The sequence below is a fragment of the Neodiprion lecontei genome, chromosome 3 (assembly GCF_021901455.1).
Source record: "Neodiprion lecontei isolate iyNeoLeco1 chromosome 3, iyNeoLeco1.1, whole genome shotgun sequence".
In the NCBI taxonomy this organism is placed as follows: Eukaryota; Metazoa; Arthropoda; class Insecta; order Hymenoptera; family Diprionidae; genus Neodiprion; species Neodiprion lecontei.
This window is the reverse complement of record NC_060262.1, coordinates 25,748,006-25,772,221: the sequence shown is the minus strand read 5'-3', so window position 1 is coordinate 25,772,221 and position 24,216 is coordinate 25,748,006. Positions and strand designations below refer to the sequence as shown.

At 37.0% G+C, this 24,216-nt stretch overlaps 1 protein-coding gene across 6 annotated transcripts in view; it reads right to left on the bottom strand.

Moving 5' to 3' along the window:
• Positions 1-1,353: 1,353 nt before the first annotated feature.
• The window catches only part of LOC124293312, a 53,384-nt gene continuing 30,521 nt past the window's right edge, over positions 1,354-24,216 (bottom strand). The window contains exons 1-6 of one of the 6 annotated variants that reach the window (XR_006903237.1): positions 7,503-8,583; positions 7,170-7,382; positions 6,415-6,603; positions 2,201-2,302; positions 1,833-1,947; positions 1,354-1,729 (exon numbers count right to left, since the gene is read on the bottom strand). Coding sequence is in view for 1 of the 6 variants with exons in the window: in XM_046733747.1 (XP_046589703.1) it covers positions 1,564-1,729; positions 2,201-2,302; positions 3,807-3,853 (315 nt within the window). In the remaining 5 variants the exon portion in view is untranslated. Of the gene's footprint in view, positions 1,730-1,832; positions 1,948-2,200; positions 2,303-3,806; positions 4,499-4,924; positions 5,228-6,414; positions 6,604-7,169; positions 8,584-24,216 lie in introns of those variants that run through there. The other 5 variants (XR_006903235.1, XR_006903238.1, XR_006903236.1 and 2 more) reach the window with 5 other exon arrangements.

Sequence of the window (24,216 nt, the reverse complement as noted above, 5' to 3'; positions counted from 1 at the left end):
ACAAAGATTTTTATCGTACATTCATATCAGGTTATGGTTAAAAGTTAACATTCCAGGATGAGAGAAAATCAAAACAATTCAATTTTACGCAGCGTGCAAATATTCGATTCGTCAATAGTCGCGTATTTCACAATCGGTTCAAGTATTTAGTTTACTTCCGTTGTGATTCTTGTTTTTCGACCCACTTTTTTTTTTTTTTTTAACCATACGCATTATTTATTTATTTTTTTTTTCTCTTCGTCAGTTATGTGCCAACAACCGTTTTTGCGGTTAGAACTATGACCAGACTTCGACTTTTAGCCAGCAGGAATCAACCGTGTTGGAAAGGATAAGAACAGCTCTTCTTCTTCGAACCAAAATCCCAAAGAAACGTATCATCTTTTAATGGTCGCAGGTGAAAGTGTATCACATTTCGTTGGTACGAGATTTGATCACGGATGTTCGTTGAGGTTTCATAAAATAGAACAAAATAATCATTACCATGCGGGAGTTGGAAGATCGTCTGCACATCAGCATGGAATACTTCATGTATGCATAGAAATGATCAGGCCACGCCAAAGAATCCATGAAAAAGGATAGACGTCTAAAAATAGCGTGCTTGAATTTTCCAAGCCTCAATCTAGTGTATTATCAAATTGCAGTTGCGCCTGTGGCTTTAAATCATATTCCTGTTGGACTCCTTGGAGAAGCTGTCACGTCATCTTGCAATGTGACAAAGATGATGAATACATGTTTATATCTGCCGATTCGTCATTATTGGCGTTAATTTGATCATGAAAAAATGAAACAGGCCTGCAAAATTTTTGCTAAAAATGCTAAATGAGTTAGTAGGTATATTTCCGACATATATATATACATATACTCGTATATATAGCACCGCCGATTTTTTTCATCTCTTCGAGATTGCGAGATATTTCAATCGAATTTATCTTCTATATTATCTGCCAAACCGCTTCATAAAGTACGGTAAAGATTATTTATGTTACGTGTGGTGACCTACAGAAAAACTTGCAGTTCTTTTTTATTTTATTATGCCTGCAAATAACCATAAAAAAATATATATACAACCCGAAAATTTCATATCTATCACGTTTATCAAGGTATACGTATTTTTCCCATTTTTAATGCTTCATCCAGGATAATTTCAATGCGATGAAGGTATTTTCATCAGAATCAAATAAGAAGCCCGGACTCTTAACCCTTAGCGTTATTGCAATAGATACGCGTGCCATTATAATACGTCAGATTATGATAATACGGGTCAGAAGGTGCAATTTTCGTAAAAATGCAATTTTTTAATGGAAATATCTCTAAATCCTAATGTGATAAAAAAAAAAAAGAAACGGACAGCGCTATCGTATTTAATGCATCAAAATACGTTGGAACCACACCAACTCATTTGTTTAGCATTTTCTAGAAAAAAATTCTGCAGGTCTGTGTAACGGAAGTTTCCACTGTTCATGTTACGTGGGTATAAGGTTGATTAAAGGAGACGCACGTGTGTGACATATTTAGTTGTGACTATGTGCGAATGAGAGATCTTGGAAATACCGGGAACGAATCTCAACGGAGTGTGTATTTATTTATCGCATTCGTGTATACGTCATGCAAATACGGTAATTCAGTATCTATGCGGTCGGTAGGTATAAGGGACCGTCTTCCTAGGAACAGAGTCACTGCAGAGTCACGCTGCGATAGTGCCTTCGGGAACAACGCCGTCAACGTCTTTCTGTAAATATTAATTTTCAACGCGATTAAATTTTTCAAGGCAAACATCTGATATCACGCGACGCTACGCGTCTGTAAAACACTTGAGTACATCCACTGCGTACCTCCGTCTTTGTCTAAGGTCGGAAATTTCTGGCGAGATGTATTTGCTTTAAGATGTACGTACAAAAATTTCCGTTACAGTATCGGATCTGGAGGAGGATTTTTTATTCGGCCCAGCTGAAAAATAAACGCCAACGACTTGGGCACTTGTATCCACACACCCATATATATACGTATACTCGGTATAAAAAATGGATATTTGTGGTGGTACGATGATGAAAAATTTCCAACGTTTGCCAGATACGACGTTTTGCAACTTATCCACACCGCAAATATCGTTCTAATGTGTTTACACGAGAGATGTATTTATACCTTTGATAGATACGTAATATACGTTGTTTGATTAGAGCTCAATTAGCTCTTTACTCACCTGTTCGAATCCCGGGATCTCGGCTCCGGTACATTTAGCTGGTTCTGTGGCAAAATGGGTCTCGTTTTGAATAACCGGGCGACGGAAAGTGGCGTCATAAATCTATGTATGAGAAAGAATTCAGTTGTTTTTGGTTTCACGCAATCAAGCTTGAAGTAAATTTTAATCCATGATACTAAGTTTACTCCGAGGTGGAAAAAATAATTTTTGATTCACGAAGTATTAATCGGTTCAAGTATTTGTATTTGTATAGTGGTTGACCTACTGATGCTCATTCTCACGTTGATGGGGCCAAAGATTTAAACAAATCAATAGAAAACTCATCAGTCCAAATAAAATTGAAGTAGGACTAAGTCTCGGTTAAATAAAGTGGACTGAATAATAAGTTTCTAGTCGTTTTGAAACCATGAGTTTTTCAAATTACCAGAAAGACAGTGAAGGTTGGAATTCGGAAAAATTTATCGGGCATTGAAATTCGAGAAAATATCTGATTTCTTCGTAATCGTCACCGGTAGGTATTTGTTTGAAATAAGTTTTGGAGATTTCGCAACGTCTTGCAAGGTTTTTTTTACTGGAGTAATTATTATTTGGCAAATATCACAAAAAAATTGACAAGAATTTAAATAAATACGCGTTGTGTGTAAATAATGTATTCAGAATAAACCATTTGAGGTTATTTCTGGCGTGAGAGAAAAAAAATATTCTAATTCGATTTCGGCGGTAAAAATTGCGGCAAAACTTTTCCTCGACGTATCGACGAAAGAGAAAATTCAGTACAGAAATCGTCGCCAAGTTTCTCAATCGACTGATAAGGAAAAACCGATTTCATCGTTCAATGCTTCTCTAGAAGAAGTTAATTGGATGCCGAGCACGTGACCGAATGGCGTAATGCGAGGGGAAAAAAAAAATTGTGACAGAAAATCAATTCACAAATGGAATCGGTGTCAAATCATTTACGACGCAAATTAATGCAGATTATACCCCAATTGATGGAATTCGACAAAAGAAAAGCTAACTTATTCACGTCGTTCGATTACTATAAGAGTTGAAAAGCCACGGCTGAATTTCTTTCAAGGAAATCCCGGGGGCGTTGAAATGCGACACGCTATAGTTAATTACACCCGTGCCACTTCCCTTGCCTCTAATACGCGTTTGGTCATCGGTACATCGACATAGGCACGTCCCTAGAGTCAAATTTACTGCGCATTATGTTCGGCGGCAAAAGACAGGCCTTTGCTTCTAGAATCGTCTCTCGTTCTGCCTCCGTCCTAATCATACAGTAACGAACGGAGTTATGAATTACTATTCGCGTCGGGTCAATCAGACGTTCATTAATATCCTCTTCTTTCTTAATTAAATTGTCTGTGCCAAGTTCCAGCGCGTTTTATTCCCGTGATGCAGCAATGTCAATGATCTTTGCATTACGCGTAACGTGAATTTAATCGACGAGCAGCCGAGGATCTTTCCGCAAAATGATAAATAAATAAACAAAATAAACCGTTCAACTACCGACAGAGGTAACAGTGGTTTGACCGTCCGTAAGACAAGTGCACCTTTACTATCTCGAGTGCGATGATCGGTGTGATACTAATGTCGGAGGATTTACCCGCAGGATCCATCATCCGATTTCAATGTCGGCGTTTGTTTGGCCATTGATCACATCTTTTTTTTTACCACTCATCAAACTTTTTGTCGAAAGGAAGTTACTCGACGGTGTCTTATGTAACGATTCATCAGCGGCACGGGCAGTATCCTGACATGTTTTGGTCGAAGGTGTACGTGAAAGAACGAGATGGAACAGTCTGGAACACCTGATACACCGTCGTCTCTATAATACGTTGCGTCAGACGACATTGACCAGTGCAGCTCGAGCTCAAACGAGTTGGTCAAGTTATGATGAAAATTGTCACGGTCCTAAGTTCAATACAACCGCAAACCCCCAATGGTGACTGTAATACAAATCGAGGATAGACGGAACGGCAGAACGCTTCTTCGATTTCACTTGATTCCCGTGAAATCCAATCTTACTAGTTTTCAACTTGAATAAGAGAAAAAAATTCGAATATCTTGTATTCGTATTGGTGAATTGGAGGGGCGTGTTGAAACGAAAAGACTTCGTGTTTCAAGCATGATTAATCTTCTGAAGCGTATATTGTTAATGATAATGCATTGCCCTTTGTTATTTCAAAATGTGACACACGTGGTGCAGGCCTTTGAAAAATGAACATATTCGTTTTAATATGTATACAGTTATACACGTTCATATTAAAATGTAGGTACAGTAGTGTAGGATTTTGATTGAGAAAATAAGTTTACTGTGAATTTTTGCAGGACTGTGTAATTCGAAATCTTACTGATAAAGCGAAAGTCAACAGGAACGATTTCAGTCTAGACAGCGTGGTGCTCTAATGATCGCTTTGCATGTTTCCTGGACTATGAGAAAAAGTAACGCGAGGTAGAAAAAAAATATTTTGATTTAATTTTCGATCAGCAGGCGTTTCACAGCCATGAAGAAATATCGGATGTATAGTCAGGGCAAAAAAGCGTTTGAAAGATTGCCTGATGACACGAAGATTTCAAAAGTTTACTGGAACTGATAATGTTGCATCTAATGAAATTAATTAACAAATCGATCCTATCTGACACCGTACCAGGTATTTTTTTCACTTTCAATGAATTCCCCACAATTACCTGAGTTAAATTGTTGACGAAATAATAACCCACCTATTTCATGCTGATTCATAAGTTTCTCATCTACAATTTGTTGGGATTGTACATATTGGATTTTTGTTTACCAACTGCGCAGCTGAATAAAAATATCTGACTCAGTTGACTTATGGTGAATCTGGTGGGGAATTAAAACGAGATATTATTCATTAGAAGTGAACGGACATATTTTTCAACGAAAAAATAGCAGAATCATGTGGTTTCTTAGAAATTGTTCATCATGTTACGATTTTTGTGAAGCGGAAATCATGTCGTTACAAAATATATATATATTTTTTTTTTGGATCAAGAGGACGTCTTTTCAAAGCAACAAATAAAATTATATTTAGTTCAACTATTCAAGCCTTTGTTTCATGTTTGTATTTCAATAACTTTTTTCCCTGATTGTACGTCTCACGGATCCTCATAAAGTTTCAAGACTCGAGTCTTCCAACGTTGGGTATATGCGCAGTTCCTCAGCTTACTGTGAATGTTGATATGCTTCTTTTTACTTCCAATCGTTATACCTCGACGAAATGGAGGCGGATATATCGTCAATGTGACTGGAATTACCATCCGACAGACTACAACGACAAGCTAAGCGATATAGAATAGATTAGATATGCAATTAAAAATTTTATCTTTCCATCCGATTTCTGTCGCAAATACATGCGTCAAATGACAATTTCCACGTGTAATTCTGTTATGGGAAAACTGCTTGGATATACGTAAGTTTCCGTGGTGGAAAAAATTTAGAACGCCCGCACGCTCGATTGACCCATCAATGTTGCAGCGACACGTTGAAGCATTCAAAGCTCATCAACTATAATGATTCTCAATCACGGGACAATGCGCCTTGTATACAACATGCGTCCATGTGCTGGACGGCCGGCTGCCAGGGCTGCGGTTATTTAATAAAATGGTTCTGTAATTCGAACCGTCTATTGGCTCCGGAGATTCTACTCGGCTGAAGATGCAGGCTCTGTCAATTCAACAAATATATTCAAATTGATATTACCGGTTGCAATTTTCATGTCATATAAATGATTCTACGATTTGATCACCGTGACTGGATTTCATCTCGTAATTTTACCATACACGGCTTACGTATAACTTGTAGCGCGCCAGGAAATACTAGAGTTGCACAATAAAACGATTGTTTCAAGGCCGGATTCCGGTAAAATTTTTCGGTGCATCGAAACTGTTTTGAAAACCAGCAAGCAAAGCAGATTTAAAAGCAATCCGGGCAAACACGTAACTTGCAATTAGTACTTTCTTTACCTCTTCCGTACGACGCCGCAAGGCAAGTTGAGAAATTGTATTGTGGAGTTGTAATTTTCTACCGCATTATTTCATCCCGATTATGAAATTTACGGAATGAACGTAAACCTTTCGCTGATATCCCAATTTTTGTTCTTTATGCGACTAATTATACTGTTCTTCCAACATAATATTAAATATGAGCTTTTCTTGATATTGTACAGACGTAGACTAAGTTATCGGCTCACCTGCGGGTTTTATGCTATGACTGGCCACTTGGGTTTGCAATTTGTCGTTCTGCACATTAACCAGTTCGACTGGCGAACAGGACTCGTGGGAACTTGCTGATTATGAGAAAATAATTCTTAACCACCCCTAGCAAGGGGAGGTTGACCAATTTCCACCAATTCCGGCCTCGATACTCCCGCTCGAGTCGTCTGCAAAAAAATGCAATAGTTACAAAGACGGAAACAGTGTCGAAAAGGTCGTCAAAGCGACATCGCCTACGCAATGTAACAAAAATACAAATCCGTTACGGCGGCAACAAATATATAAACTTACAAGCCCGTCACGACAGCAATACAAATCAATATAAAATAAATTCACCAGTTATAACACCATAAAAGTACATCCGAATATCCATACAAACATCGTCTTTTATATTCATTGAACCCCGTTCAAAAACGGTGTTGGCGGACAGCGAAGGGGAATTTCTAATCCAAACTAGACGCCCCGAACAAACATAGCTGAAATATTATAGCAGTCACTTCGGAGAAGAAAATAAGATAAAATTTACGACGGATGAGAATTGTTTCTCGCAACGTTTGTGTGTAACGATAAATTCAGCAATTAATAGGTGTACTTGTATTCTGCGAAGTGTACTAACGTCACGGCGGTGACAGAAGAAATGGATAGAAAAATAAAAAAAAAAAACGGAAAGAAAGAAGGACGACGTCGGGTACAAAGAAACGCACATCCGACATGACAAGCACAAACACTTTACTTCCAAGGTGATAAAAGTATCTTGAAGGGAAGACTGTCAGTCGATGGTTACGTCCTTCTCGGCCATTGGTCCATGTTGCGTTTCACGCAAAGCCAAGATCAAGAGTTCATCTTACTGTAAAAGACTTGGATGAAACCGGTCTTCAGGGAATCCCCTGGTTACTTAGTTCCTCTCGCATTGAACAGGTTGTCATAGACAAAGTTGCTGTCTCCGCTGTAGTGAAGGCGTGCATTAATAGAAATATAAAGAGCCAAGTGAAAAAGGCCGTTCCTGCACTGAAAGCATGGCATCTCGTATTTGTCATTTTATACATAAAATTATCATCATACTTACACCTCACGCATACTGTTCGCCATTGTTAACCACCTTCGTATCTCTGACTCGAAGCAAACGATTTACGGTTAAACGAGCGGGGAATAACAGAGATAGAATCAAGCATAACCGAATGTAAATAACAGACACGCGTTTGAAGGAACTGATTGTGAAACTCATGGGCAAATCTACAAGGTTAGGCACGACATATTACATACATTGTCGATGCAACGATGAATAAGTAGTTTCCTACAGTTCCTGCTGCACTTCTTTTTGCTTTCATGTAATTAGCTCAAGGTGTCAAGTCGAACGGCAAAGCGCGATTTAATGACTATTCCAGGTGTTAGCAAGTCGCCTGAATGTCGGTCAGAATCGAGAAAGGATTTTCACATACGGATCAAGCCTGAAGTTTCACGATTATTTAATTGCCTGCATCGTGTCACGTGATTATAAAGCGCAATGGGATGTGGTGACAAAAAATTATTTCAATACTTGGTTAATCGGCGCTAAATACGAAAGCTCGTCAACGCAGGCTGATGAAGAATTCACATTTCTCCAAGAAGCCGATCATTTTCTGCTCTTTCGCATGTAATGTTCCATAAGACCGCAATATTTCTCAATCCTGCTACTGTTTCTCGTGTGACTGGCCTTGTATCTTCTTCAGCATTGAAGGCTATCCTCTCAACTAGACCTTTTGCTTGAATGGTCAGCGATATCCGTCACGTCGTACGTATAAGTATGTGTAATTTTTCTCGGTGACCTGACTCGGGGTCAATGATAGCGACGAGAGTATAAGAACTTGTAGCCATGGTTCAATAACAGCCAACCGAAGCGAAAGATTTGGTAATGAGTGGTGAGAAAATGTCTGCATCAAGGCGGTATTATCGCAATTAATCTAATAACAAGACATTAGGTGTAATGACACCTTCAACGACCGTTTAACTTTGTTGTTTCTACGCCGTGATTTGTTATTCGCCACGTATTTGTAACGCGTGTTTCGCTCACTTCCGCGGGTATTTTTCACTCCGCAGATACGACTGGAATTGAAGAAAGAAAAACAACAGATCATTCATCGGCTTGGAATTGGGAATCGCGAGATTTGCTGGTCATTCACGAGTCGACCAGTCACTCAAATACCCAGCATGAGTGATATAAAAAAAAACCATTGGCAATTCAGAGAAGCAATCCTAGGTGTAAAAATTGCGAGTGATTATTGAATACTAATTATTACTCGCCATTTAAATTACAGTGAGGATTAAGTAGTCATTTTTAAGTCAATTTTAAATAATGTGAATCCTCTGTTATCCCCGATAAATGTATTAATAGAATTTAATGACAAAAATACGCTTTGGCCGTTCATTGTGAGGCAATATTAAACAAGGCAAAAATGACATATTATGTGTACACATCCTTCAGACTCTTCGTTAGTACGGGATTCAAGTAATGAATAAACACAGCGCATGAGTAGATAACGCTTATATATGTATCGTATATAAAGATTAAAGATACATATTTTTCCAGCCTGAAAGAAAATGCTCTCCGCATGTGATGACAATTCTTAACCGCTCTGATGGAAATGTTCAAAAATAATAATATCTGTTGTAGAATATCCTCTCATTAATCCGTGAACTAATTATAATTTTATCAAAGTGTTACACGGACATTACTGGATGCAATGCAAGAGAGAGGATCACCCTTGATCGCGATTCATTGTCGAAACCTTGGACTTGAACATTGATACGATATCAAAACGGATGACACAGAAACTCATCAATTTGTAGCACTATTCAAGGTCGTTGATTACAGAACTAAGTATTTGATATACTTTTTCCAACACATGCTCAGAAAGTTAGATTTTTGAAACCAGCAGAGCGTGCGTAAAGTGCTCCGATTCTGAACAGTGCGGTAAAACAACGCTGGCGCATGTGCTTGGCTGAAATTTTCAATTTTCCACACTAGGGCTTTCTTGACGCATACGCACTTTCCGGTGACCTAATTTCACGCGCTTCCAGTGATATCATTGGGCTGAGTTCAACCCGAAGTTTGCGCAATTAGATTAGGTTTCAGAAAACCGTACTTGTGCCTCGGGACTTCTCGTTTGCCCTTGATCTACTTCTATTAAATCGTTAGATTATTTGTTTTCTGTGCAAGTCAAACTTCCTTTTACAGGTGTGGAAAAAAATAGCGTACGTCACACGTGCGGATAGAGGATATACCTGACATGCTGCAAGCTTCATACTCGTCGGAAATTACCCACTTTTCATACTGGTAGCACGGTATATTAATAAGTAATATGCACGCCATATTGTATCGAATGACGAGGTGTTACATGAGAACGGCCTCATGTCAACTCCGCATGATTCAGCCGACATGATTAATTCAAGGCTTAAGTGCAGCACATTTGATGCAGTCGTGATTCCCCGAAGTAAAGAATACTTTTCAATTTTGCAACGTAAAGTTCGGATCACTGGACTTCTTTAGTTTTCAGATAACAACAACAGACCTTGTAGCAATCGGTATTTTCTTAAGTGGTTTTTCCAGGTAGAATCCTTATATGCCGCAATGCTGCAGATATTGGAATCAATGAATAATCATATTTCGTGTTTTTTCAAGTCCAAGCTGCGAACCGCATTTCTGCATCTACGTAATACGGAAAATATATAATTACAGTAATAAGTGAAAATAAAAAGGCTCGGTGTGATACACTTCTGAAAATACGTGTACGATATTATGCCAATGTGGTTTGGTACCTACATCGTCAATTATATAAATATGTTATATAATCAGATAATGTGTATTAAATTATTTGTTACGGCACACGGTGTGTGGCATTAGTTTTGAAATGAACGAATGAAGCTTATCCATGTGGGAATGAAGCTAATTGAGTAGATTACACGACGTCGAATATATCATTTAATCTATACCTACACGTGAGTATAACGCTGTGATGAACAGTTAGTAAAATCACTTACCTAATATCCTGTTTTCGTTTCGTCTAAAAATAAACTGTAAGATAAGACGATAAGCCAAGTATTTCATGAGGAATAACAACAGCTTCAGTGTGGTTTCAAATCCAGAAATTCATCGACACAGAAGCGTTGCAACTTTTCTGTACTAAAAATCACCGATGAAGAGCGATCAGCGATAAGTTCTGACCCGACTTACGTACTTGTACTCTTTTATGCGTTCGGAATACGCTAATCTTTATAATCCGTTGTTTATATGTTCTTTCGTTTACTATAAACATAAACAAAAAAAATGTTTACGAAGAAAATAAAATTAAGCTTATCGTGCAATTATGTTATTGACGAACAGATATTGAAAATGAAAGACTTAATGGCAGTAAGATCGATAAGATCATTCGATCATGCAACACACGATCTATGTTTATGTTCGCGTATTTATATTTTTGTGTGAAAACTTCGCATGTTGAAACGCTTCGGCATCAACGAAACATCATTTACACTTACAGTAAATTCAGAAAAAATAATTACCAACTTCCGGCCAGTGGATAAAAACAGAAATCTTTTAATGTCCGTCGATTGCAATGTGATGTATGATATATATGAAGTTCACGCCAATGAAAAATGAATCATGTAAAAGCAATAAAAAGCTCAGTTCCGATCGTATGATTCCTATATGAATGACAGAAAGTTATGCCTCAAGAAGATACGTACATTTTGATGTATTGAGCCTTCGCCATTTTCCATGGTAATAATCGGAGATTAATTAACTGTGTAATAATCGTGTTTCCCTTTTGCGATTGTTATACATCATTTATTGCAAGCCAACCTTGTCCTCTGGAGTAATGAGAAAAAAACCAAATGGCGAATTTATCGATAAGGAATGCTGAGAAACTGGTTCAACGCCATTTTTAATTGTAATTCATTGATTATACGCTGTGACAGAGTTAATGGCAAAAAAAGATATGGGTCGTTTCATAGTATGCACGATGACGCAATGTGATCATCTTTACGGAATATACAGAATTTATCGGCCAAGGCGATATGACAAAGCATGAAGTCGCAGAAGCGGAAAGCGGCCATTTCGGTCCACGCGCAGTCTCAGAACCCTAATTCGATCGAGTTAATTAACACACGTCGTACAGATACGTGTACAAAACGCAAGACATTAATTAATGCTGCTACCCGTAGTCGGTCAGCAACGGTATTGACAGGCAATTAAATGAGAGCAAATGCTCCGAAGTGTCAAAGGTGTGCGAAAAGCAAAGTCGTAAAGTTAAGCTAGAGCAAAGGCAGCCATCCTTATTTGGGCAAATAAATAATATCATACCCACTCCGATAACTCTTGAAAATGAACTGATTCGGCCAGATGTAAATTCGTCGTGATGGTCGCATGTGTATCTTTCGTTATACACACATTTCAAGGTATGACGCAGGCGACAGAAATTAAAAATTAAAAATACGAACGTGTCAAAATGTATTGAAATTATATCGGGAAGTTGAGGAGATTAAAAAATGAGAAAAAAATAGAAGATACGATATAAATAAAAAATATAAAGAAAAAGGTCGGGTTGTATCTGCGTATTCTCGCGGAATGATTAATTCACAAACGATGATCGTTCGATTCTTTATATGTATCTATACAAATGCAACGTGCATCGTATATCGATGAAACGATGAATAATTACTCCGTAATAATGAAAATGCATGTAATTATCGCAGACTTTTCCCCGACGCGACATGATACGCAACTATTTTTTACGATCATTCGCAAATTGCACCTATGTCAAGCAGTGTAATATAATGATGTGTAGAAAATTAACATACTTATTATCTTCTTTCATACTTCGCAGCCTGGAATGCAACGTGAGTAATCAAAACGCGAATTAATTCTCCAACACAGTTTCCAATGAATTCATAATTCATCACATGCAACGAGTTGTTTTATTTATTTATGTTTTTTGATTTTTTTTTTTCTGATTTTCACAAATTTATTTTCATTCACTGTGCAATGTTATATAGTCTCACGATTTACAAGAAATCACAACCGGTCGATCAAACAATCAGAATATAATAAAATTATACTTACATACTTACACGCCCATGCAAATAGTGGCTAAATTACAAGCTGCGAGTTTCCACTAGCAGTGCTTATAAATTTCGTTCTTAACTTTCTCTGGATGAATTATACCTCGATTATTTAGCTATTCAAGAGTCGATGCTCTTCAGACGTTGCCAAAAGGTCAGCGAATAGTTTTCACGTGCGAAAATATATGAAGAAAAATAATTCACGACTGCTTTCGTATTTTTTTTTTTTTTTTTAACTCGCTGGCCTACAGCTTGGAGCTGTGAACTCACCGAAAATTCGTAGGGTTAATAACAAGTACCGAACAGAAGGCTGGGATCCACCGCAGATTCAATCATAATAATCTCGCATCCGTTATAAAAATTCATAAGGCATGCGCAATGATGTCGGATATATGAGTATATGTTCGTCCAAAGTTTACGTAATTTAACAGGTATAAATTGTTTAATCTTGCAGAAAATTGGAAATTCTAGATTAAAATTTTCTTTCGATTAACGAAGTTTTTCAAAACAGGCAGTTTTCGTATACTCTGAATCTTTTTATACTTGTATTGAAAATCTAGACGTGGCGCAGGCGAATCAAGATCGGCAGTCACCGATCGCGCCACTAAGTTCATTGATTTTACAAGGACAAATTTATTATGACTGCAAAAAGTTTATTAAAAATCGTTTGCGGGTAATACCCCTATTGATATCAATTATTGTTTGATGCTCGTCAATTTACAGTGAAGATTCTTTGTTGTTTCCCGAATGGATAATGCACAGTTACGTGGCTAAGTGTATAAACGATGGGTAATGAATTTTTTACCCATTACAATTTTTTAGATCCATCTTTTGTGAACTTTTATTGCCTCTCCAAGCTAATAATTCAGTCCCAGCACTAACAAGAAATAATATAATTGATAAAAATAAATATGATGGATTTACTGAAATCGGTTATTTCATTGAAATAGCTGCATAGTGCCGGTGTATACCGATCAATTTGTTTTTGACAGCAATCAATTTTCAAACAAATCAGTCATGCTCATAAATTTCCAGCAGCGAATGTGGTAATTTTACTGGTTGAAATAAATTTAACATTTCAACTATAGTAGCGAACGTAAAATTTAAGAAAATCTGTTCAAAACTGATTGCGATCAAAAAGAATCAAAGTAAATTCTTCACGTATTTCAATCAGCTGAACGAGAAAAATCACTTAACCCGAATGAATATATACACGTTTCGGTTCTGATTCGATCGAATTTTACTCATCAACATAGTTCCGATACGATTCATTTCGTTTTTACACGTGAGATGTAATATTCACCTCGAATCAAGAGGAAAAAACCAACTGAATTTGTATAGCAACTCTAGATTTGTTGTTCGATCTTGAATCGTATATTTCATTCACCTCGGCGCTGAAATTTTTCTCAAATGAATCAGGAATGTTAGACGTTTAAGTTAATCAATACTCGATACACGATATCACCTGCGGCGTTAGCATTGAACGATCTAGGGACCGGAAGAAATATGATATTTGATAGCATGATCGGAACACACCGTAAAAAATACCAATTTGCAAAGATCCTCGAAAGTAGTTCCTGCCAGACGGTAATCGCACCCTTACATGTCTGCGGCTGCAAGGTCAGCCTTCCGAAGGCCGCGAAAGAGAAAATATTCCTCGGGAGATATAATTCCACATCCTCTACTTAACTCTGCCGCCGCGCGAGTTGCAGAAATAAGAAAAATGGACGAAAATTAAAGTGAAACAAATAAAGTGCAGAACATGAAAGCGTTCTGCAGCATAACGGCGACGTGACCTCACACTAACAACAGATCGCAGGCCTGAATACATTCGAGTACAAAGGCTCGACATTCACTTTAACGAATTCGATATGACCTGGCAGTTATTCGGATTTAATTTGCGTGGTAGTCAAGATGTAGAAATGTTGGAAAATGGAATTTAGAATTTTCGTAAACGCGGAAATTTGCTTTATAGAATTTTGAAAACGTGGAAAGTCGTTGCGTAGAACAATCAAAACGTAGAAAAGTAAGGTATTAAAAGCCGAAGTACAGAAACGTCGGAATTCTACCGATTTTTTTTTGGATTGCTATACATTCTTATTCACTTTGACGTTTCTATATTTCGGCTCTCTAAACTTTTAAAACGTTTCGAAATTTTTACTTTTCTATAATACGGTTTGATACATTCAGAACACACACAATTCTTCCACATTTTTATCGCCACCTGATCAAACGTAGATATATATTATGCGAGCTTGATCGTTAAATTTTTGTGCAAGGCTGATATTCATTAGGTAGTTACGTTAACGAATTTTGAAAAATTTATACGCGTCCCTGTATTTCTTAGATCAACTGGATCGTTATATTCCTTTGTAAAATATAAAACCGGATATAAGATACGAAATTGTCAAACGTCTGAAGCCCCGACAAGTTTGAAGTTTTTCAGAAACTTTGAAGATAAAGTAGCGAAAATTTGATTGGTGTTATATCAGAAATCTAGTTCCGGTAGAATTTCGTCTCTTTCATAGAATATAAGTTACTGTTTTACATTTTTTTCAGACTTCTCTGAGACGTGAAAACTGTCAGATTGTATCTCGATGTGTTTTGTTTCTATGAATATTATTAGAAAACGCGAAAAGGTCAATCATTTTTCTGAGGAAATGTCCCACCAGAATGGGTTGCGATTGGCAAGTACGTACAGACCTATCTATGATTTTCTTTAAAGTCAAATGCTTGTTTTTTACTGGAATGAGAAAAGAATGTTCTGAAATATTGATAAGAGAATTCGCAGTTGGGTAAATTATAAACATCGTGGTTTAATTTTCAACTTAATTAAAAAATGTGTACACCTGTTTCAAAAGTATTTAATACAAGGAACACAAAATTTAACAGTCCTCCGTGTGCCGTAACTTAATGTCCAAGTAATGTTCTATTATCGATAAGTGCGTGTATAATATGCGGTGTAACAATAGAAGGAGCATATATTACGGTGCCGTAGCGCGTTGACTTTGACCGTGGAACGTGTCTGAGCCACTCGGGAAAAAAATAAACGATCAAGAATCAGTTGAGTGAAAATAAGTAATAAAAAAAGCAAATCCGGCCGCGCTCTCTGACGCAAATGAACGTCCGAAACAGGAAGAAAAGGAAAAAATGAGTAGAAACTAGACGACGTAGTGGCTGGAAAAAAAACTGTTTGGAGAGATTTGCGAAGCACGCGTGTCGGTCAGGTGAGAGCGTTTATTAAAAGAAACCTCGGCGACACGATTATACGCAGATACTCTTGAGCCACGAATTCACTCCAAACGTACAGCCAATGGGTTTGTTTCTGGCTCCTCGCGGTTCCCCACCAACTAACTGCTGATACTGCAAATAATCGCAGGAACACTCATCTCGCGGGTTTTACTCCTCCTGGAATTTGTTCGAATCAGTTCAAGGCCGATTTCCTGATTCTCGCGAATTCCTATATTTCAATGGCGAATAAACTGCGCCTCGAATGTCTCGACGTTGTTGTTACGACGTCACGGAAGCGTGATCGCTGATTGTAAGTGTACGGTAGTTTGGAAGAAACGAGAAACGGGGTGATAAATCTCCAGCTATGTTATTAGTGCCGGTGATAATTAACACGAATGAAACAACGTCACTACTGTATTGTACGACAGAAACGAATTTTAGTAAATTCGAATAATACAAGCGTAAGGTGTCAAAAATTTTGGACAAAGTTTCACGGTACAACATTGACAATGATTAAACGTCGCTAATTCTTATCCGATTCCAATGCTTTTGGACTTTTTTTCATCACCACAGAGGTCCTCAAAGATTGCTTGAAAAAAGTCTGACAAGAAGTTGTTTCCAGAATAGTTTGATATCGATTTTTGTGAATAATGTGCAACATATGTTCGTCGACAATTATATTTGCCTTTTGTTGAAAAACGTTAAAATTGATTGAAAAACCGCGGGGTTTGATCATTTTGAACGTTCTAATTATAAAACCTTTGTTCATATTGTCGACACCTTAGCTTGTATTATTTGATTCCCTCGGATTCTTAATTATTACATAGCAGAAATGTCGTTCCATTAGCGTTAAATGTCAGTGACGCAAATAACATTGCTGTATACTTTTTAAACGGTGTTTTTTTATCTGTTCCTAACTTTTTCTCTAGACGGTCCAGTCAATTTATTCTTGAGCTCGTGTTCTAATTCATATAATCGAGTTTAAAAATTACTTACTACTTATACCAGACCTTGTTAAATATTTCCACATGAATTAATTTAGAAATTGTAGTAGCGCTTCCAAACCACCCAAGAGGGGTTCATGTTATGGGATATCGCTTGGCACTGCTCTCACGCACTTAGCATGGTGTTCTGGCCAGGCCGTCGAAGGACTATAAAATCTACAAGCCTGAATCCGCGATGCTCGGTCGTTTCTCAAGTCACTTGAAGAGCATTCCTCAGGTCCTTGGCTCCGTTATTTGGTATTTTTCTCAATGAAACTTATTTTTTACGGTTTAGAAAATGATGAAAATAAATCCAGCTTTCGTATTTCACGATGAAATTTCAATGTAACTGCTGCAGTTAACGAATTCATTCGAAAGTATCTTGCCGTTTTTAACCACGTATGAAATACAACGAGTATCTAGGACTTTCACTTACATCTCGAGAAATCACCGTTTAATTACGTACCTGAGTATTAAAAAAAAAATCAATCTTTTCAAATTTAAAATGAATCATGTCACTCAGAATTAGATTGGCGTGTGAAACGCGGGGCCATATTGCTTAATCTGCGTGTGTTGAGATGGTTAAAGTACGCGAGGCTTCGATCACGCACTTGAATCAATCGGAAAGTTCACTTTTCGTTATATCAATAAGAATTCCCGATTTCCAATCAACGTCCGCAAACTCCGGCGCTTTCTTCCGTTTGCTTACGCGATTCCAAATCGAGACAGTAAAAAAGTGGTAGTTCAATAAAATCGAGCGACCGGAAAATGTTGGAAATTTTTATTATCTTTTTTATTATTCTTTTTTCCGTGTCGTTTTCTTTCCAATAGGCACATTATGAATACTTATACCACGTTTCAAACGATCTTAAAGAGCATGTGTGTATAATTTTACAACATATACATATATATATATATATATTTTTATACATACATATATATATATATAAAATGCATATGGCGCCGCGTATTTATCAGAGAAAAAATTTATGGAAATTAACGAGATGTCGGGCAGTGATTAAAATTGTATAAATATAGACTGTACATATGCACTGCGTAATACGTTGCCTGTAGATAGCGTTTAATGCTCAATTAGTCCGTGCCTGGAAACATGTGAGATAAGTAGAATAGGGCAGATGGGTCAACGGCTATTTAATATAGCGAAAATATCTTCGATTTAGCAACTCTTCCATTCTTTGCACACGTGTCAGTGTCGCGGACACGTTAATCGTTGATGTGTTGCGTTTGTTTTTCATCATTGCATAATTTTTCTTCGTCGCATTTTTTTAGTAAATAATCACATACTTTGCGACGTGTAACCAACCACCCGGCATCCCATTACAAACTGGCCTAATCACGCAGCATTATCGCGTGCGCTGCATCGTCGAGAATTAATTATAACGCTCTAATTCTCAGACACATATAATTTATACACGAAGTGTGCAACAAGTGTTGCGTGGTCAAACCTCAAGAATTATAATTCCTTACCCCAGAAGTCCCGGGTCAAAACGCTGACAACACACTTTCGTATCTTCGAGCTAAATACAAATTTCGCCACATTTAACCCCGGAGTGACTAATTACTTTTGTCAGTTTCTTAATTTTCGTACAAGAATTGGGTTAACTTGTAAAATGTCTGATGTGGTTAATTATCAAATTCATTGCATGTTATTTTGCATTTTAGAGAAACTGTTTCGAGCAATACTTACTCAGAGTAAAACGAATTTCAATGTATTCGACGCATATTTTTTTACTAAAAACCGGAATAGCATAGAACATTGAACTTAACGGTTATGAATAATTATCGACAGAAGTGAACAAAGCTGTGCTTTAGCCGGTAAAATTACGATCAGTTCAACTTTGATCATATATTCTGTCTCCAATAAATTGTATCAAGGCTAGATAAAGCGAATGATTCGCAAGATCAAGTCTGTTATATATATGGAGCTCGTACATAATTGTGGCTAGCAATGATATTGTGAAAATTAATTGTATAGCGGAAAGAATCGTTGATTATGGCATACTTGAAAAAAACATAGTATATAGCAGCGCCAAAAAATATACACAGCCTTGACATAGTGTGAAAAAATGACTTGCAATAGTTACTCTGGTGGTTCGTTGAACGTTTACCCGAAAATGCCGTGTAATGATACGAAGAAGAGCTTATTTTTTTTTTTTTAATAATATACATGTGGCATAAGCAAGTATTGTGTCTTCTACACCTGAATCGCAGCAGGATTTCTCGTTTTACAAAACAAGAAAAAATTCACGAGTTTGAGTTGGAGTATTTGAAGGAGGTCGTGAAATTGCGGTGTCGGTTCAATTTTAATAAGTGACTCGTGCCAATGGTTTTGAATGGATACTTGTTTTTCACGTTATTCATGAACGTTGTAGCTGAAGGCAAAACAAGATAATCCATTCTTTAATTTTGTCATTCTAAATATTTTGTGCCAAGTCAGAGCTCTAAGCATTCGTATTACAAATTACCATGTTCGTGAAAGTTTCACGAAGATTTCACGCACATTTTTCATATTAAAATTAGCAATAAATTGAAGTCAATTTTTTATTTATTAAGTAGGTATGTACCCAATTCCAATCTGAAAATTGCAATTTCTAAATGGGTGAAACTTGATCCATGTGGAATATTAGAGAGCCGTCTAACACATAAGGATCATCTGTATAAGAAACCAAAATCGGGCGAGTCCGTATCAGCTGCGTAAAAAATTTGTACTTGAAAACACTACGTACGAAAAAAGTGAAATTTCTCGCCTATGTTTACGCGCTCTGACTTGCTGATAAGTCGTGACACGGTAACTTCGCAAAGGTATCCATCAACTTTTGTTACGTACGCATACCTGCAACAAATAGGAATAATACATACGAAAGCGATGCAAAGCTCATGAGAAAATCGGTGAATAGATCTTCCCCAAAAAAGTATACGACATCAAACACCCAAATTGATAATGTGAAAAAAACGCGAAACACACTTTGTACAAAGTACGTAGCTGATGTAGATTTGCGGCGCAAATTAATAACATTACCGCAAGAAAAATTACGTAAGAACATCGATCTCTCTCTATCTCTTCCGCTGCATTTTTAAATCAAATTTTTTTCCACATTTATTTTTATATTGCACGATTCTACGCGCAGCAGTCACTACTGAGTTAATGTATAGAAACATGCTCGATAAGTATGCAGATTCACGCAATGCCGCTCTGACATATGTCGCACGTGTAATCATCGTCGCAGCTAGATTAAAAACTTGCAGGGGCTGCATATCCGCGATTCGGAATGAATTCATCGCAGTTTTGTAATCTAGCACAGTGACGTGCGAGTAAAAGAAATTTTTGAAATAAAATACGCTACATATTTCTGTCGTGGATGAGGTTATTTTCGGTCGAACAAGAATGTATAATTAATAAAGCAGAAAGACTCGGGCATATAGATACCCGTAATTATTCGCACGATCTCAGCCGTTTTACAAGTTGGATTATATAACTGAGGTACCGGTTTGTGCTAGATCGTTTTAACGTAATTTGGCAAACTCGTGACAAGGTTCAGAATGAATCTAGAATGCGGAACTGCGGGAATACCCATGAAAATAATATCGAGGTTACTACTAGGTAGGTAGGTACTTACGGTTGCTGCTATGTGAAACATTTTTTTCAGAGCGATAGGTGCACGCGGTTTTTATGACTGAATAATGCATCGTTTTATTGTAAGTTGACTAGGAGCCGTAGGACAGGAGTCAACTTTTACAAATGTCAGAGATACAGATATGGAAATGATGTTGTGATTAGTATATTTTTAATTTTTGTTTCTTTTCAGTTTTTACGTCAGTTAAACATGATGTTGTGATTAGTATATTTTTAATTTTTGTTTCTTTTCAGTTTTTACGTCAGTTAAACCCAATTTCATTATTACAACTGCGATCATCGCGCCTGCTCTCTCGATCATCGATATTTTGATCGAACTCCCCGCAGTCTGCGAACCTTGAAGTTTTTCCCAATTCAGATAGAGCAACGATATCACTCACTTCGGCTTGACACATTGCAGAGTTTGCGAATATCGAATTTCTCGAAAGTATGGGTTTAAACAAGGCATTGGCAGCGAAATGACCGTTAGGCAACCTAATCGCAGTTACATAGATACTTGATATAACGAAAAATGACACCCTCTTGATGCCGGAGATATCGGTTAACCGTGTACAACGCAACTGTCAATCGGGCCGAAACGTGAACAAATTTCACTTTGTTCAATTTTTTGGCCTTCGTATCCAAGAATTACCCTTCTATCATCATCCTGAGGTCAACAATCACCACTTACATTGCAAAATGTATACTAAGATAATGAGATCGGAGGTCGACGAATTAAAAACTTTGTACACGGAATGATAAACGGTATTAATCAGTGTTTGAGGTCTAGTATACTACGCATACATAACAGTATACACTTGAATTAAGGTCACTAGATTCAAAAGTTTATTATACATACCTAGACGCCATTTTGATTAAATACAGTTATAACGGGAAAAAAAATTAATAGAAAGAATTTTTCACAAAAATTTGTCAAGGATTAACGCGGTTTAGCCTCCACTCTGAAAATATCCACCTTTACGTGTCATTTTATTTTCATTCGTTTTATTCGAATTTCATTTACTGTGTAACTGAAAAAAAAACGAGGATAATACACAATTTAACGGAAAATGCCACAACAGCTTAACATTTATCAACAATCACGCTGCTATAGTTAAACAAAAAAGTGACTGTACATGTACTTTCTTAGCTCTATATGCATAGCTCTGAGTAAATGTCTATATACTCGTACGTGCCTAGTTAGATGTGTATTCCTTGGGGATCGATGTGGAAAAAACTGGAGCAAAGTGATGTTTGGTATTACTGACAATGAGCATGGTCTGAATCTATCTAGCGTAAGCATGGGTGACTGGGCCTCCTAATACGAATCGGCGAGAATGCCTGCCTTGAAACTCCACGTGACCTTGACTTCACACACGTAAATTGAGTCAAGGGCTGTGCGAGATTGATTTCTCTAAAATTCTCAAGAGGATTTGATAAGCCGCGATTAAATTATAAAATTATTAAATGTTAACGAATATCATATAATAAGTTTGAATAATTTGATACACGATGGTAAATCTATTGTGTTTTTGATTTCCATTCTATAATATTATCGCATGAAAATCTTTCATGTCCGATCGAATCTTTTCAACTGCGTGGGTCATTGTTTCAATCTCAATAGAAAATAATTAAAAAAATACACACAAAAGCCCCGTCAGCTGATTTTTTTTTTAACAATGTTCATCGTTCGAAAAGGGTTCGAGTCATTTTGTGAAGCAGTATGTATTTGTTCGACATAAAAAGCGTGCAAATCTTCAAATCATAGTAAATACAGTCATTCAAGCGTATATTTAAATTCTCTAATTACGTAATGGCGTGCGGATAAAGGATAATTTTTATTCTGAATTCAACCGAGTTCAAAGTTAATTCAATAGACCCGGTTGCCTATCCGCTATGCATCGAAGCCTGGGAACCGTACTGTGAACTAAGAACGTTCCCCTAAATTGCCACGTAAATTTTGGTGTAACGATACAAGATAATGATACGGTTCTTGATATTGTATTACAGCTTAGGCTTGTAACAATTAGAGTGGAATTCTTGTGCAAGCCATTATAACGAGTTAAAAGTTGTGAGAACAAGGACGCACAAGTGTACGTAATGTACGTATAGTTTTAGAATAACAATCATGGACGATTGGCTGCTCAAATTTCTTGAACGCTATTCCAGTTACCGATTCATATTTTCCTATGTACTTGCCAAACATTTCGAGCCTCGTGTTATTGGTTATAAAGATCGTGGTTTGAGTCTGGTGCTCATTTTTCAAAAAGTATTTCATTTTTTTTTTTTTTTTTATTTACGGTTAAAACATTACCATTCTGAAATTCCCAAACATGATCGAAACTTGTCTTCACGCACATATTAATCGTTATACTGTACAACAAATACAGGATATTTTCACTTAAATTTCGGCTCAACTACCTAAAGATGCGATCGCTTGCCACTACCGATCTCCACCTTACCGAGAATTGATACAGAAATTCAAGCGAGTTCGTTCGTTTGATTAAATTTTTTTTACCAAACAAATACTCCTTTGTCTGTGATAAAAAAAATATTTGTTCACCGTAACTTGATTTTCGGGAATTACAAAATATTTGATTTCCCACCTAATAAAATTAGATCAGGTGAATCAAATTTCAACGGACAATCATGGAGTTGTCATTTTTATCTCGCCTAGATCATCGGATCGCAGAGCTTCGTCGCTAGTTTCTCTACAACGGCAATGGTAATTTACCGACAGAGAAAATGATTTCAATGATCTTATACTGGCGTTGGATAAACGGACGGGCGATCAATTCTGTTAACCAACAATCGGCTGAATTACTCTTCGGCTAATTGAATGCCGATGACGAGTATAACGTGTAAGTGGAGTTGATCACGTCAGAAGAAAGTTATAGGTAATCATATACCCCCACAGGTCTAATTACGATCGGTGATAAAGAAAGTAGGTGCGTGACGTACTCTTAGAATTTATTACCTATGAAATTCAATATTAAATGTTTATTGTTGTAGTTATTAAAAATAAGCTTTCTCGGGATAAGATTCGTTAAAAATTTCGAAACCATCATAGACACGCTGAAGTAGCAAGCTGTTGGTATGCATTTAGACGGTCGCATACTTGAACTCATTTCAAATGAATCTCTTATTGGAATGCGTCGTGAGTGCGTTTTGTTTTTCCCATCTTTGCACACATTGTTATAAAACTTGTCCTATACAAGGTTGAAAAATCTATGATCACCGTTCTCAGTCATTCCAATTCGCTTTATCATGAATTTGTAAAAAGTTGGTTGAAAAAGATCGTGACAAATGTTTTTCCATCAAGAGCGAGTTTTCCTAACTTGCGTGTTCAGGTCGATAAGCAAGTGTCTCGTCTCATTGGAAAAATTAAAATAAAAGAAAGGAAAAATCAAATGCAAGTAACAAAGAGAAACGTTCTTGTGGTGTTGCGTAATCGAGAAAAAAAAATTTCAAAATGTAGAGCTGCTGGTTGTACTGCAGCTGCAACAAATATTGTCCCATCATTTTTGCAAATATTCAGGAATGTATTTACAGACAGGCATACAGACTTCTAACGTGAGTTATAACAGACCTTAAAAATTTATAAATTTGGAGTATTTTGCATATATTGCGCCTCCCTAGATCAAAGAACGAATTGTTTGTATCTAAAACTAGCTGAAGCTGAAACTTCACTTGTCCAAATTCATCCCTTGGAGAAACAAGACAGGCATCTTGTGGTAAAAGCTCAAGCTTTTCACATTTCGGTTACTCAACCTCGCGTATAAATGTTTCCAAAACAATATCTTGCTACAAAATATAGCGAACAGAGAGAAAAAAAA